Source organism: Cucurbitaria berberidis, assembly GCF_010015615.1.
Source record: "Cucurbitaria berberidis CBS 394.84 unplaced genomic scaffold K460scaffold_1, whole genome shotgun sequence".
Lineage (NCBI taxonomy): Eukaryota > Fungi > Ascomycota > Dothideomycetes > Pleosporales > Cucurbitariaceae > Cucurbitaria > Cucurbitaria berberidis.
This window is the reverse complement of record NW_024468935.1, coordinates 1,832,871-1,847,451: the sequence shown is the minus strand read 5'-3', so window position 1 is coordinate 1,847,451 and position 14,581 is coordinate 1,832,871. Positions and strand designations below refer to the sequence as shown.

Genomic DNA, 14,581 nt, shown 5'->3' with positions numbered 1-14,581 from the left:
TTAGCTTAGCGCGCTTCCGTTTCACTCCTTTCTAGGTAACGATGGTGATTCTGCTACCTCTCGCGGAATTCGATTTGTAGCAGCGTGACTCTTGACAACGCGTGGACTCGCTTGGAAACGACAAGGTTGAAATTTGACTCTGCATTAGATTGCACGCCGTTCAATGAGTCTTCCACGTGAAAGAGGATTCACGAATATGTAAGACGTCCAAATCCAGATCTGTACGTGAGTTCACGTGAACACGACAACTGCGATTTCCTTAGGGCTGTTTGCACCTTCCCGACTGCTTCACCGCAGCTCATAATCACAATCGTAACTACTGGTCTGGCAACAATCTCGGTCGGCCATCCACCACACGCATTCATCTATGCGGCATTTGACAATGAACATCAACATGGACAACTCCGATACTCGCGATATCGTCGCACAGTTTAGCTTTGCAGGCAGCAGCGAGCGCTGGCGGGAAGAAGCTCGGCGGTAAGTTTGACCATCCTTACGATTTAACACAGCTGACCAGTCTAGGACGTCGCGGCGCATCACCAAGCTCAAGAAGAAGTTCACTGCCAAAGCCGGAGAGCTTTCAGCAGGAGTGCAGGACGCAGATTCCAAGAAGCAAGCAATCAAACAAAAGCGGGAGCTGCGCAAGGCGGGCCTGGAACTGCGGGCAGCGAAGAAAAAGTTCAAAGACCAGGTCGCGGCGCAGGCCAGGCGAGAGTGTCGACCGCTCTGTGAGAAGATGCACGCAAAGCTGCCGCAAGAACTTCGAGACATCATCTGTGAGAGTATCATTAGCGATCACAACGCTACTTTCTTCCACGGCGAGAACCATGAGACCACTGTTGCCAACGGTACATCGCCACTCCAGCACTGCTTCGAACCCGCGTATACAGGCAAAGGTATGCACAAGGATATGGTCGTGAGTCTGGGTAGACTAGGATCCCGCTTCGACTTCCGCGGTCACCACGAGCTGCTCGGTACGGTATTCGAGCAGTACCTCGTCGAGTTTGGACTCGACTTGGCTACAACGATCAAAAGGATAGGACTCTTAGTCACCGAACGCGACCTCAAGACTCGCGAAACCATGTTTGAGCGCCTCGAAAACCTGTTCAAGCTCAGTCCAGGCACCGCCATGTACATTTTCATTGAAACCGGTGACAAAACCCTACCACAAGTTAAGCGTCAATTCCGCCGTGTGCTACGCGTCCTGTTCCCTCTCCTTCACCGCCTCAAGGATGCCGGTTATCTCATCAAGATTGTTATGAATCCCCCGTACCTTTCATCTGCAGTCAAGAATAGCAACGCCAGCACCTTCTCGGTCGTTCCGGAAGCGCCGTATCGGTACGAGATCACCCCAGACAACGCCCAGTTCACTGCTGCAGGCTTCGAGGACAAGTTGGAAAAGGTACGTCGCTTGCTTGCTACATTGTATCTGAGTGGCTCTGACTTGTATAGTGCTTTGAAGAGTATGGACTGAACTGGAGGCTTAGGAATGATCCAGTAATGACAGAGGAGGACGAGGGTGATTGATGAGCCTTTTGTGCTGCTGGGCGGAAACGAAGTGGGTGCATCAACTATGAGGCTATGCAAGATCAGCGGCGCAATATTTCAGGATCTAGGCTTCTTCTTTGTCGACGTGTCCGAGCCATACCGCTAAAGTAAATGTGTCTCGCCTCCTCTAAGCCCTTCTTCTCCGACTGTTTCATTGTATCTCACCTAAAACTAATTTAGCCCATACAGTGGTGTTAGATTATGATCCACTTCCCTTTGCGGATTCTTGGGAGTCTGAGAGTAAGCGAATTAAAGAATTGGATGAGAGTGTACACTAGAACTCTTCGCGCATTGTCTAATCTAAAAATATACATTGCACACACGACACCTACGCTGCTACCGCAGTACCATTCGTCGCGCTGCCATTCGTCTTGGCCCCATTTTGCTTACTCTTAAAGTACTGGGTAAAATCATGGCGCACCGCATGTATCGACTCTGCCACCGACTTGCCCCAAACGGGATCGTCGTTGGCCTTGTCACACATCTTGAAGAATTCCTTGCGCTTCTCTTCGTGCGCAGGATCCCAGAGGCGGTGAAAGTTTTCTCTGGACATGGGATCGATCATGTCGCGCCAGATTTTGATGCGCTCCTCGCTGTACTTGTCGAGGATGTCTTCGTCGAGCTCGTCTTGGTGGATGCCGAGGAAGCAATCGTAGAGGGAACCGACGTCGGCGAAACCGCCTGTAAGTCCCATGCCGCCGCTGTGGGTTGTTAGTGCTAGAAATCATCGGGCTCAGCGGGGAGTGTTACAATGGGTTGCAGAGATGGGCAGCATCAGCTACTAGTATAATCTTCCCGACTCTGAAGCTTGGTGCGCAGCGTTGCTGGAGCTTGTACGGGCTCATGCTGACCAGCTTGTACTCATCTGGCTTTGGGTTCCCGGGAAGAATCTGCTCGTAGCGAAGGGGCTGTCGCTTGATAAGTTCTTCGCGGGAGAGGTTATCATCGTCGCCATACGTGACTCGCCATAGGCCATCGTTTGTGATTTTTGCAGCCATGTACCAGTCAGTGGGGTGGACGATGAAGTTGGAGTCCCAGTAGCCATGTCGTTCGTCGAAGGGGAGGTAGACCTAACACCGCGTCAATAACGACTCCTGATGTAGAGTTGAGTAGACGCACATTTGTAGCCACGATTTGCTTGGTCAACGTCTCGCCTGGGTACTCTTTCCCAAACAAGGCGGTTCGTACACCACTTGACGCGCCATCTGCGCCGACTAGGTAATCGCCCGTGATCCTCTTTGACTCCCCACTTGATGTTTCAACAATGGCTGTCGCTCCACTTGCATCTTGGTCTACACCCACGAGCTTGTGACCCCACAGTATCTCGGTATTGGGGTAGCTCTCCAAGTGCCTTACAAGCAATGGTCCCAGGCGATCCAGAGGTAGCACTACCATGGAATACTCGGTCTGTTCTGGCTCCCGACCCATGCCCGCTAGGAAGGTGGTATCTTGCAACCGCCAGCAGACGCCCTTGGGCGACATGCCTTCCTTGCGCACATCCTCGATGATGCCAGCGCGGTGAAAATCATAGACGGCCGAGGGCGCATAATGAGCAGCGCGGGGGTTGCCATTGATCTTGGTGTCAGCATCGAGGATAGTGATTTTGATGCCCAAGTTACGTGCAAGCAGGATGCCTAGCAAAAGGCCAGAGGGGCCAGCGCCGGCAATAACAACCTGCCTTGGGTCAGCCTTGTGGTCAATCTGTCTAGTCACGATGTACGTACATGTTTCAAATTGGGCATGGTTCGGGTCCTGTACTACTTGGGTGAGTATTGCAAGGTTTGTGCTTGGTCAACGTCAACTCATTCAGTCCGAGGACAGCATCGTTCAAATGTGCCATGACGGGGTGGGGCTACTGGTTCCCCTTCTGGGGGTGGGACTGCTTCTCCAAGCCGCTGTGTGTAGCAATGCGGGGAAACGAAGCTCGGGATTGCCCCACATGGTATCGGCCGGTACAGAGGACCGGCTTAGGGCTGTCGCAGCACTTCACGTGACTGCATTAGTAAATTGACGTTAGTCATCAGATCGAGATGAAGGACCAACGTGAATACGAGGACTAGGAAAGCACTAGGAAAGCAGCGCTGGTGCTGTGGACTTTTTTGGTGGTGGTGAGCAAGTGTATGACGTAGGTGGGCGGTCGCGTTTTGCAGGAGGCGAGTCGCGTTATCCGCGCGCAGCCGAGGCATGTGATATGGCGAATCTGTTGGAAAGGTGAGCGCCCTTGGAGGAGCGTTGCCCAGAGATTCTCCTGCATCATCGCCATCCTCCAATAGAGATCATCTACCGATCTGATCATATCATATCATATCAAATCATATCATGCGCTCTTAATGTTTATGAGCTAATTGTCGACACAAGTAATGCAATTCACGACTCACTAACAAGACGCGTCACTGTCATTGCGCCCGTCACAGGAATGCCCCATAGCTTGCCAGACGTCATCAGGAGTGCTATCCATGCGCATCCATCCCACTCCCTGGCGGGCGAACGGGCGATGGCGACACCGAAACAGCGTCGACTCGTGCTGCAACTGTTGGGATGCGCAGGGCCCGTTTGTCGACGCGTAGCGAAACAAGCTTTTTTGACCAGGCCAGGGTTTTCAGCCTCTTACCGCCACCATCTCAACCACCACGACGAAGCAGCAGCAATATGCGATGGTACTCTACCTCTACCTATCGCTCCCCCTTGCCGGCAGCATACTGCGACAGTGATATCGCGCTGATGCTTCTCGATCTGGCCATTAGACGCTGCTCAACCATGCCGACTCCGAGTATTATTGGTACCCACGCAGCGAGGGGCTTGGATGACCCATATATACCCACTGTCTGTTATCTCGGATTGCCTCAACCAGAATAACCCAAGGCTCTTGCGCGACATGTCCACTTTTCTTGTGCGTCCGCTTCCGCGCCTGGAATGGCCAACTGCAAATCCTCGCCAGTACCGTCTCTCGTCTCCGTAGTGTGTCGTCAGTCAAGAGACGCGTCGACGTTGTTGATTCCATGGCATAGTCTTGTGGTCCATGTGCAGGCGTGGGCGCCTTCGCCCAAATGCGGCCTTGAACAGCTCTTGGAAGCTCCTGACAGCTCCTGAAAACTTTTTTCGCTGCCGCTGCGCTGCGTACACGCCTTTCTTATCTTCTGCATGGCAAGCATCCGTCCATCCCGGTGTTCGCGAAGCCTCTAAAATATTTTCGGCGCCACCAGCCGCTCCCGCTGCACCTTCCCAGTACCTAAATTCTGGCTCCCATTCTCGGTGTCAGTTGTGCATTTGGCCTTCTCAAGTTCCATGTTGTCTGCAACATCGGCTCCACCTTGTCTTTGTTAGGCTTACGAACACCATATCGACCCTTCTGGCCACTACCGTTCCGGGACAAAAACTGGGCCTCTTCGCACCACTACACTCTTTAACACCGTCTTTGGCCAGTCTGCTCGCCTTTTGACAGCGCGTGCGGCACAACCGCACTAGTGCGACTCTTATCAAACCCACGCAGCCAAGTTGTCTTTCATCCTGCCATTGCGAATTTCGTCATCACGCCTATACGCCAGATTTATACCACTTTGGTTTTCACTCGCTCCTGTATTTCTCAACAACAACCCAGCTTATCACCCCTTTTTCTCAAATTACCTAACCACCGCGCCCAAAAAAATCCCACTCATACCCGAACAAAGTTGATTGATGCCCATTGCATCTACCCTGCCCTTAGGAGATCTGCCGCTAGGTGCAGTAACCGGTCCCAAACATCAAATCTTGTCGAGACTACTAGCCGCATAGTCTCACGATACCCCCACGTGCGAGGTTCAATTTCTCAAGCCAAGGAGAGCATTGACGTTCCAGAGCTCTTCGTTGGCAAGCAAGGCTCTTTGCCTGGTCGCCCTAAGGGTAGCTTTCCAACCCCAGCGTATTTGCTAGTCACCTGGCATTTACAATATCAGTCATGAACCCCTTCCAGGATCCTGGGGCCTCATCCCAGTCCCAGGTCGACCCAGACGACAACATGTCCTCCGCTCCAGGACGGAAGCGTGTTGGCTTCACCGCAGAAGGTTCATCAGCTGTCCGCCCTTTCTCAACACACTCACCCGATGAAGACACAGGCTCGGCTGGCCATAACACGCCACTTCAACGGTCAGACGTGTCACATGACGACCTCCAGAAGATGCGGGAGTCGTTACGGCTTGCGCTTGGAGATGAACATGCCCACGATTCACAGGAACCCATCGCTCCTCCAAAAGAGGTACAGAAGCCTCGACCAGCAATCCGGAAAAGTCCCCGGACTCCGCCACAGTTTTTTCTCAACGACGAGCCAAACCCGTTCGCGGATGAGGCCTCTGAGGGACCTTCGCTGGGTGCTGAAGCCAAGCAGAGGTCAGGTCTTGCAGCCCAGCACCGCGCGACCAAGCTATCGAAATCTATCGGCACTTTCTCCGCCCCAGGATCTCGTCGCAATTCTCAAGAAATGTTAAGCACGCCCCCAGTTGAGTTGCGAAATCTGGCTCGAGGTTACGAGAAGGGTCTCGAAACGCCAGAGGAGGACGAAGATCCACAGTTCATGAAGCGCGCCTCCATGCTTCTACGTCAACACTCCATTCGCGCGGCTGGCCCGGCGATCAACAACGAGGATTTTTTCCACATAGACGCATCACTCAGGTCCGGCCAGGTAACACCGGATGCTGCCGAGTTCGAAGATGAGCATGTTCAACGCCCCTCTAAATACCGGACAGGAGTATTAGGCACCCTCCTCCAGGTTCAGAACGCGAATCAAGGCCCAATGTCAGGGAATATCGGCCATGGTCGGAACCTAAGTGCTGGCACATTCAGCGGAGCCTCAACGGCCGCCAACTCACCGAACCCATCGCCCCCTGTCTCGGGGTATTCGACACCCCGTGGTGGCCGTTCTTGGTTCGCTCGTCATCACAACAACACTTCGACAGCATCCATCTCTCAGTTGGTCGGGTCTTCTACGCATAGCTTTGTTACTCCTGCTCAGAAGGAGCTCGGCCATGAGTTTGATGAGCAGTATAAGAAGACTCGACCAGGAATGGGCAAGCGATCGCGTTCGGATGACTCCGTACTGCCGTTCAGGAAGCCGGGAAAACGTCGTGATCATGAGATTAAAATCAAGATACATCTGTAAGTCGAACATCCTTTGAAGCACCTAATCCTACCCCCGTAGGCTTTATCGTTGGCACTTTCTGACTTATATCTATAGTGCCGGCACTTTGGCACGCCAGAACTACCTCCGCAAGCTCTGCAAGGCCTTGATGATGTACGGTGCTCCCACGCATCGACTGGAAGAGTATCTCAACATGTCGGCTCGCGTTCTGGAGATCGAAGCACAATTCTTATACATGCCAGGCTGTATGATCATCGCCTTTGACGATTCTTCAGTCCATACTAGCGAAGTTAAGCTTGTACGAACCAGCCAGGGCGTCGATCTGGGCAAGCTTCGTGATGTTCACGAGATTTACAAAGAAGTCGTGCACGACCGTATCGGTGTCGACGAAGCCACACCTCGTCTCGAAGCTATCATTGGCCGCAAGGACAAATTCCAAGCGTGGCTCAGGGTCTTCGTATACGGTTTAGCATCTGCGACTGTCGGTCCCTTTGCGTTCCAAGCCCGCTTTATCGACTTGCCATTCTGCTTCCTCCTCGGCTGTATCATTGGATGGCTACAGCTCATTGTTGCTCCTGGAAACGACCTCATCAGCAATGTATTCGAAATCGGTGCCTCGATCATCACAAGCTTCGCCGCCCGCGCTCTTGGCTCCATCAGGGGTCGTGACGGCAAGGAAATCTTCTGCTTCAGCGCCATGTCCCAGTCCAGTATCGCGTTGATCCTACCCGGGTTCATGGTTCTATGCGCATCGCTTGAGCTTCAGAGTAAGCACATCGTTGCAGGATCTGTCCGCATGGTATACGCCATCATCTACTCGTTCTTTCTCGGCTTCGGTATCACCATCGGCACCGTTCTATACGGCATGATGGACCACAACGCCACCTCGAGAACTTCCTGCATGGAACCAATGTCGACCAACTTCTACTACCTCTTCGTTCCGGCGTTTGCGATATGTCTCATGATTGTTAACCAGGCCAAGTACAAGCAAATGCCCTCGATGACGGTAATTGCTTTCATCGGCTGGGTCGTCAACTTCCACAGCTCCAAGTACTTCAAGAGCAACGCGCAGGTCAGCAATACGCTCGGCGCCCTGGCAATCGGCATTGCGGCCAATGCCCATGCGCGTTTTGGTCGCCACATTGAGAACAAGAGTCTTGATATTTGGGAGAACACGCTCCGCCCACGCCTGGTCAAGGTCCGCAAGATGTATAGGCGAAACCGCCATGGGCCGCATCGTGCGGCGCCCAAGCTGGAGCGATCCGAGTACGACCCTACGCCAACCAGCCGACCTGTCTCGCGGGCCAGCTCAATGAGCGAGTAAGTTGCTCCTGTCACATAACTTGTAAACCTACAGTCTTACTAACCCAAATCTCAGGTATGTAACCCACACCCGTAAAGTCGGCTATGGTCTCGCCGCCGCCGCCATGTTGCCCGCCATCTTCGTCCAAGTCCCATCTGGTCTCAGCGTTCAAGGCTCACTCGTATCCGGTCTTACATCGGCCGATCAGATCGTTCGTAATAGCACCGGGAACGCTACAACCATTAACCCCGCAGACGTGGGGAGTAGCAGTTCTGTCAACTCCATTGCGCTGGACGTGGGTTTCTCAGTCGTCCAGATCGCCATTGGTATTACGGTCGGTCTTTTCTTGGCTGCACTCATTGTGTACCCGCTTGGAAAGAAGAGGTCTGGCCTATTCAGCTTCTAACCTGTCCTTGAAAACCTTCAGGGGATTTCTAGTCGTTTCAACATTTTTTTGGTCACCCCCATTTACTATCGCTTACAGTTTTCAATTTTGTGGAAGGAGAGGAACACTATCATTTACAGCGTCACACAGCACAACACAGCACAGCATCGTATCGCATTTTCCTTTTTGTCTTTTTTCTGAAGCGTAGCATTAGATCTGCATCAGCGGCGTTTCAATTCATGGCATCTGCACAGGGCGCACATTCTTGGGAAACCTTGCTTCAGAGAAGCTACGAACAGGCAGCATTAGATTAGATTCATGGTGTTGCATAATGTATTAATAGTTATCGGAGAGGTTAAAAGCCTCAACAAGCAAACAATCAATCAAACAGCGCACATGCGTTATTCTCTTAGTCGTTAGTTCCTACAAACACGCGTGACTTCAAAGTGGATAAACTATTAGTAAGTTGAAAACATTGTCATTATCGGATCTTGACCCCCTAATCATTATTGAATCCCATCTACACCCTGAGGCCTTCTCTTAGCTAGACTATTGACTCCCTCTCTTCACCCTCCTCACCGCACTAGGCGTACTCGAAGGTGGCAACGGCACAAAAGTCTCCGTATGGGTAGCCTTGGCCGTACCATTCGTGCCATAATCACTCGTTACAACCTGACTTCCATCCGCAATAACGACATGATCGAGCACTCTCTTGAAGTGCTCCAAGCTGGCCTCAGGTTGATAATACGGCACCTCATGGCCCGCCTCGTAGATTCGCGTGAAGCTGAAATTTCCATGCTCACGCACCTCGCCGTATTCCACGCCGTCGACGAGGAAGGGCGTGTAGCCTGCTGCGCGGAAGGCTTCGCTGTGGGTGTAGTTTACGGCAAGTGAGACAGCTTGGCCGCCGAACCAGTTGCAAATGTAGTCTGCGTCGCCGTAGAGAAGAGCGACGCGAACGCCGTAGCCTAAAATCTCCTCGAGATCTTCGATGAAGTTGGGGAAGACAAAGTCTCCAGTTGAGGCAAATCCGGCAGAGACGTTGCGCGCGTTAGTGGTTGTGTAGTTGATGTTCACGCCAATAGCTTCTTGTGTCGACGCGAGGTTGAGAAAGTCTTCGAAGTAGTCAGGGGGCGTGGGGTCATCGTAGGGATGGCGTATGTCGTAGACGCCACGGCCACCAAACGAATAGTATGGTTCTTCGACGAGTGAGCGACAGAGGTTGGTGGCAGATGAACAAGTCAATTGACCGGCTTCGGTAGAGCGATTGGCCTGCTTGCAATATTCGATCTGGTCATGGCAGCCTTCCGGAAAGTAATATGCTTGCTTCATAAATGTGTAGACTGTGTCATTGATAGCCTTGATGCCGTAGGTGTTATTCACGGCAAACTCGGGATAGTAAGGCGCCTGAATTTGCTCGTCGATAATGCCGTTGATGATGCCAAGGGTATCCATTTGAAGCTCTACGCCAGGAACAGTGCCATTGCGGATCGCTTCGTTTTGCTGGTAGAAGTAGTTGTAGAAGCCCGGACCATAATGGCCGCCATAACTAGATCTTATTAGCAACCCAGCTTTGCGAAATGTGCAAAAATAAACTTACCTTTCAGTCCAAAGATTGAAAGTAAAGTTTGTGATATCAGGATCCAGCTGCGGACTCAACTCCAAGAACGCCTGTAGGATATGCCAAGCGCCAATTGCCGCAGCATCCGTCGTGTTCGCAGTGTCAGCGTCTACGAGCGAATATCTTCCCTTGGTATCATTCCTGGTAGTCTCGTACGAAAATCCTACACCGACCGGTTGGCTCAGATACAGCATGTTGCTGTGTTCGTTCCAGGAGTAGGGATTCCACTGCGTCTTCAGGTCCTCTGTAACGTTGCAAGGCCCATGCTCCTGAAACAACCCGATCAAAGAATCACTTCCCGGTCCTCCGTTTAGCCACAGTGTCAAAGGCTTCTCTGATGGCTTTTCACGAGCTTCAAAGAACCAGACTGTAAGACAAGAAACCATAAAGTCAGTGTATGTCTCACTTGTGATTTCGTAAGCGAAAACTTACAGAACATGTTTGTCTTCTCGTTGAGGCTGATGTAGCCGGCATAGTCGTCGACTCCCTCCTTCGTTTCGCATATACCTTGTTTTCCGGGTTGCTTGAAGCGGATCTCTGCGCCTTGGGCTGAGGTGATGGTCGTGACACCGGTTGGGTCTGCGGGCACCTGGCGTTCTTTGAGGAAGGGTTCGCGTGCGCTGCTGAGGGCTGCAGCTACCAGGATGGCAGTGAGCTGTGTAAGGCGTGCCATATTTGATAGCTTAGGTGCAATGAAGTGATAAGACGCGTACCAGATTCTCTACAGTTCCGGTCATGTCTTCTCTTTATATACACCCCGCACCACGGATGCAAGCGGCAGTAAGGGTACCATGTTGTCACCTTCGTATTGCCCATCTGGTTACGTGATGTGGGGAAGATGGACTTCCTGGTTATAAGATGCAGACCGTGATTCGTGTTACAGCAGATTAATCTGGATCAGGCAACTACGGAGTTAACAGAAAACCGCGATTGGCCGGATAACTGGCGGCATGGTTGGAAGTGTTGATCATCGCAAGGCCTTGCGCAGAGGAGATTGTTTGGATCGCTCGGGCACGTCATCGGCCAGTGTCGTGAAACCTGTGGTAGGTGCTGCCGTCGTGCCTCGCGACAACAAGAATGGCGAGGTTTGAATATATCTTCCATGTCAGTGGTGTTGAAGTATCGGGCAGGACTTGTAATGCTGAAGTTGCGTGGCAATGAGCTTCCACGGACTTTGTGGCATTGCAACGAGCCCTCGCAGCGGCGCCTTACCAGAACAAGAAGGAGCGATGCACGACGGATGGATAAGACCCGGCTGCCAAGGTCTGACAAGCTTATTACCCCAGCTAATGAAGCTTATTCACGTCATGAAGTGTTGAAGGTGGCTGGGACGCAAATCAAAAGGGTTGTCGTGTTTCGAGTTGTGTGAGTGGAGGAGAAGAAGAGGGGGACATGCCGCGACCCCACGCGACATGGGAGCCGCGACCGGGGTCGGTACCACCAGGCTCTGTGTGAGCTACAGGTGCATGAAAGAACCTGATGTCTGCTAAGCCTGCATGAACCACTATGTCATGTGTCACAATGACCAAATGTAAAGCATATCTACGCATTGAGCGTTCCGTCCTGAATTCAGGGACCTATATTATCTTGCTCAAAATAGATTCTTCACCGCATCCTCTCCCCATGCAAATCTCCATTCGACAGGATTCTCCTCTACCCTCATCTTCGACAGCCTGACGTCTATATCCCAGTCCGGCTTGGGCATCGCATTCCACAGGTCCGCATTTCGCTTCGTAGGCGCTATCCACTGTCCCTGCAGAGGCAAAACTTCGTACTGCAGTACCACCATTGCGACCAAGCTCAGAATGACACTTGTCGAGAAGTGGCGACCAGGGCACATCGTTGCACCCGCCCCAAACGGCCGAAAAGCGGATGTTGTTGATAGTTTCTTCTTGCTATCTGGGGAAAGAAAACGGTGGTGGTCGAACGTGTCGGCACTAGGGCCCCAAATATCCACGTTATGGTGTACGCTTTCACCGGGTATCATAACAATGCCGTTCTTCTTTAGCAAGTATTGATCGCCGAGAGTGGTGTCATGCTGTACTTGCTTGATATTGATCACTGTGCTGTGGTAGCGCAGAGTCTCGTTGAGCATTGCCACAAGTGTAGGACACTTTCCCTTGATACCGCTCAGATCGAGGACTTTTGTTCTCGGAACGCTATTGTCGCTTGTGGATTCCAATTTGGCTACAGCATGTAGCTCTTCACGAGTAGCCATCATAACATCGGGGTCGGAGAGAATGTGGAACAGTAGCCAGAACGTAGTGACCGCGCCGCTGCTGAGCATAGCAAGCGAAGTGGCCATTTCCATCTTTGCCGCCTCATCCAAGGCCAGGCCGTGACTCTTGTTGGTTTCGTACATCTCCGCAATCATTGGGAATGCCTGTAGGTGACCGCCAGTCTGGAAATACTTCCTGAATGCATGAATGACGCGGGTCCTGGCGTTTAGAGCCTTGCGAGCTGTCACGGAAGGACAGGGACTATAAAGTAAGTGGCTGATTCCGGGAAGGAAATCTCTGTTGTACATGGTCAGCTGGAAACCTTGTGGAATAGAGTGGCAAACATCTCATTTGGTGAGAGCGGGTGACACACGTACCTCCAGCTTGCTTCGACGTCTGGATCATCGTACGGATTCTCAGGCCCATAGATGGCTCCAGTCAATGCGAGCGTAAGCTCATGACGGACCAACTCTAGCAATCCCCCTTGACGGTCATCCTCAAAATGGTTCGGCACACTCGCACTAAGTCGATCGACTGCCGCTCTTGTTGCAGCCTTGAGCGAAGGTCCGGACAGTAGATACTTGTGCACGCTCATGGTAAAACCATTTCCCTGGACACCAAATGCGTCTCGAAGTGTCCGTTGTGACTGTTCGTTTAAACCGCTGAAGAGCATGCCAAAATCCAACAAATTGGGAATGAAGGTTGCGGCATTAGCTTTGCTCTGAATGGTTTGAATTAAGTTTGGCGCATGCACAACATAGAGGCGTTGAAATGGCATCCGCAGGGTGTAGATCGACATCCGGTACTTGCTCCTAAAGATTTTAAGTACCACTAACATTGCCTCAGGATTCACGTAGTGGAACTTACCTTAGATTTGACAGATAGTTGGCTCTGTGACGCAAGATACCGATAGCTGAGTCGAAGAATGGTACCGTGGTCTCTAAAATGCATGGCTCTCTCTTGCTTTGTGTGCCATGTAGTAGGAATTGAAGTGCGAGATATGCGATTATCGCCACCGCAAAGCCGACTACTAGGGAAGGATGCATTTGGACTTGTGCGAGAAATTATAGCGGTGAATAATGGCCATGCTACGCGGGATGTCTGAAGCTTATATGCGCCATCTTACTGTCCTTCAATACTTGATGCTCATCTTGCATTTTGTCGAAGGGAAAGCGTGGTCGGCGAGCAATAGTAGGGTCCCTTACCTAAAGCATCGATTCGATAAGAAGAGATACACATGACGCGCAAAACGCCAACCCTAGACACAGCCGAACCGTTTTTCACGGTACCAATGAGCATGACGAGCACACGGAACGTGATCCGAAGCTTTCGTGCAAAGCGCAAAGTACAGAACAGCACGACTCAGAATCCAGAGCATCAGCCTAGCGAGGCTGCCGCAATCCCGGTTGTGGACTCTTGTTAGTTAGCCTTTGTTGTGGATCAAGCCTTCGCTAAATTATCAAGTTGTGCATCGATCGGTTCAAAGGAATACTCTTGCCGAAGGCCTTATCCTTACCGATGACCATACCCTAGCATCTAGCCTCTTTACCATAGTAGCATCAACATCGCCGAACTTACGGTGCCTACAATTGGTAGCCATGTGCTCGGCAGCGGACCCGCCTCGCGTGCAAAGTGAAGACAAAGAAATGGGGGGATACAAAACAGGGACCTGGAGACACCGACTGATCACAAGGGTTAGGAAGGACGAGAGGACAAGTATGTCAAGCGAGCTTTGGGCCCGCTGGCGCGGTGTTGGGTACGGCTTCCTCGATCCCGTTATGCAATGCTGTCCATAGGAGCCCTAACTGGTGATCGGGGTTGTACAATGACGTCCGATATTGCCGCTTCGATTTTGAGGAAGTTTTAATCATCGGTAACTAGAGTGACACCTTCTACGAGATCGATTATGCTTGAGTAAGAGTTTAACGATACATTTTAGGGGTTCAGAGGTTGGGAAGTGGTGGTTGACAATAGCAGGTAGGGCGGCAGGATGAATAGATTCGGCCTACCCGAGACGCTAATTATTAATAGCTTAGTCTTTCGGCTTATCGATAGGAAACTTGTCTCATATTTACCAACAATTGAACAGGCCCAGTTCCTCCTTGCTTCTTCAGTCTCGTCACTTTCCTTAGAGTAGACTACGTCTTAGAATATCATGCGTGTTTAACTGACGCGGACGTTCTAGATGACACCATCTTCGGCATCCCCAAGTTCAACACGGTGGAAGGTCGACACGCTCGAAAGTCGAACGCTGGAAATCCGATACGCTGGAATTTCGTCGTCGTCATGTGCTGTACTACCAGGGCCCATTTATGCCGCACCTAGACCTACCTATCAGATCATACTCGACAACGAGTTACTTAGTAATTCACATAGTTCTCTACGACTAGCCCAC

The 14,581-nt window shown here is 51.6% G+C and overlaps 5 protein-coding genes across 5 annotated transcripts; 2 read left to right on the top strand and 3 right to left on the bottom strand.

The window, feature by feature from the left end:
* Nucleotides 1–616: 616 nt before the first annotated feature.
* On the top strand, nucleotides 617–1,474 carry K460DRAFT_269872 (uncharacterized protein; the record flags this gene model as incomplete). Its single annotated transcript, XM_040927608.1, has 1 exon — nucleotides 617–1,474. A coding segment is annotated over one exon (858 nt), but the record flags the coding sequence as incomplete, so codon positions are not given.
* A 316-nt stretch (nucleotides 1,475–1,790) lies between these two features.
* Nucleotides 1,791–3,668, bottom strand: K460DRAFT_301094 (FAD/NAD(P)-binding domain-containing protein). The gene is made up of 4 exons (XM_040929857.1): nucleotides 3,273–3,668; nucleotides 2,668–3,222; nucleotides 2,299–2,618; nucleotides 1,791–2,249 (listed from the first exon to the last, which is right to left on the bottom strand). Exons 1-4 carry the CDS (start codon nucleotides 3,288–3,290, stop codon nucleotides 1,877–1,879), a joined length of 1,266 nt encoding a protein of 421 aa, XP_040792821.1. The 5' UTR covers nucleotides 3,291–3,668; the 3' UTR covers nucleotides 1,791–1,876.
* A 1,814-nt stretch (nucleotides 3,669–5,482) lies between these two features.
* On the top strand, nucleotides 5,483–8,367 carry K460DRAFT_272733 (DUF1212-domain-containing protein; the record flags this gene model as incomplete). Its single annotated transcript, XM_040927824.1, has 3 exons — nucleotides 5,483–6,675; nucleotides 6,755–7,978; nucleotides 8,037–8,367. The coding sequence occupies 3 exons, from the start codon at nucleotides 5,483–5,485 to the stop codon at nucleotides 8,365–8,367; spliced, it is 2,748 nt and encodes a 915-aa protein (XP_040792820.1).
* A 528-nt stretch (nucleotides 8,368–8,895) lies between these two features.
* K460DRAFT_326912 (peptidase S10, serine carboxypeptidase) lies at nucleotides 8,896–10,731 on the bottom strand (the record flags this gene model as incomplete). Its single annotated transcript, XM_040930642.1, has 3 exons — nucleotides 10,400–10,731; nucleotides 9,947–10,334; nucleotides 8,896–9,895 (listed from the first exon to the last, which is right to left on the bottom strand). Exons 1-3 carry the CDS (start codon nucleotides 10,638–10,640, stop codon nucleotides 8,896–8,898), a joined length of 1,629 nt encoding a protein of 542 aa, XP_040792819.1. The 5' UTR covers nucleotides 10,641–10,731.
* Nucleotides 10,732–11,558: 827 nt separating this feature from the next.
* Nucleotides 11,559–13,232, bottom strand: K460DRAFT_372557 (cytochrome P450; the record flags this gene model as incomplete). Its single annotated transcript, XM_040934522.1, has 3 exons — nucleotides 11,559–12,483; nucleotides 12,564–12,998; nucleotides 13,054–13,232. The coding sequence occupies 3 exons, from the start codon at nucleotides 13,230–13,232 to the stop codon at nucleotides 11,559–11,561; spliced, it is 1,539 nt and encodes a 512-aa protein (XP_040792818.1).
* Between the last annotated feature and the right edge of the window lie 1,349 nt (nucleotides 13,233–14,581).

Coding starts and splice junctions, on each gene's coding strand:
- K460DRAFT_301094 (XM_040929857.1), bottom strand. Junction 2,619..2,667: donor AGCAAATCGTGGCTACAAAT/GTGCGTCTACTC, acceptor ACGCGGTGTTAG/GTCTACCTCCCCTTCGACGA. Junction 2,250..2,298: donor GCCCATCTCTGCAACCCATT/GTAACACTCCCC, acceptor AACAACCCACAG/CGGCGGCATGGGACTTACAG.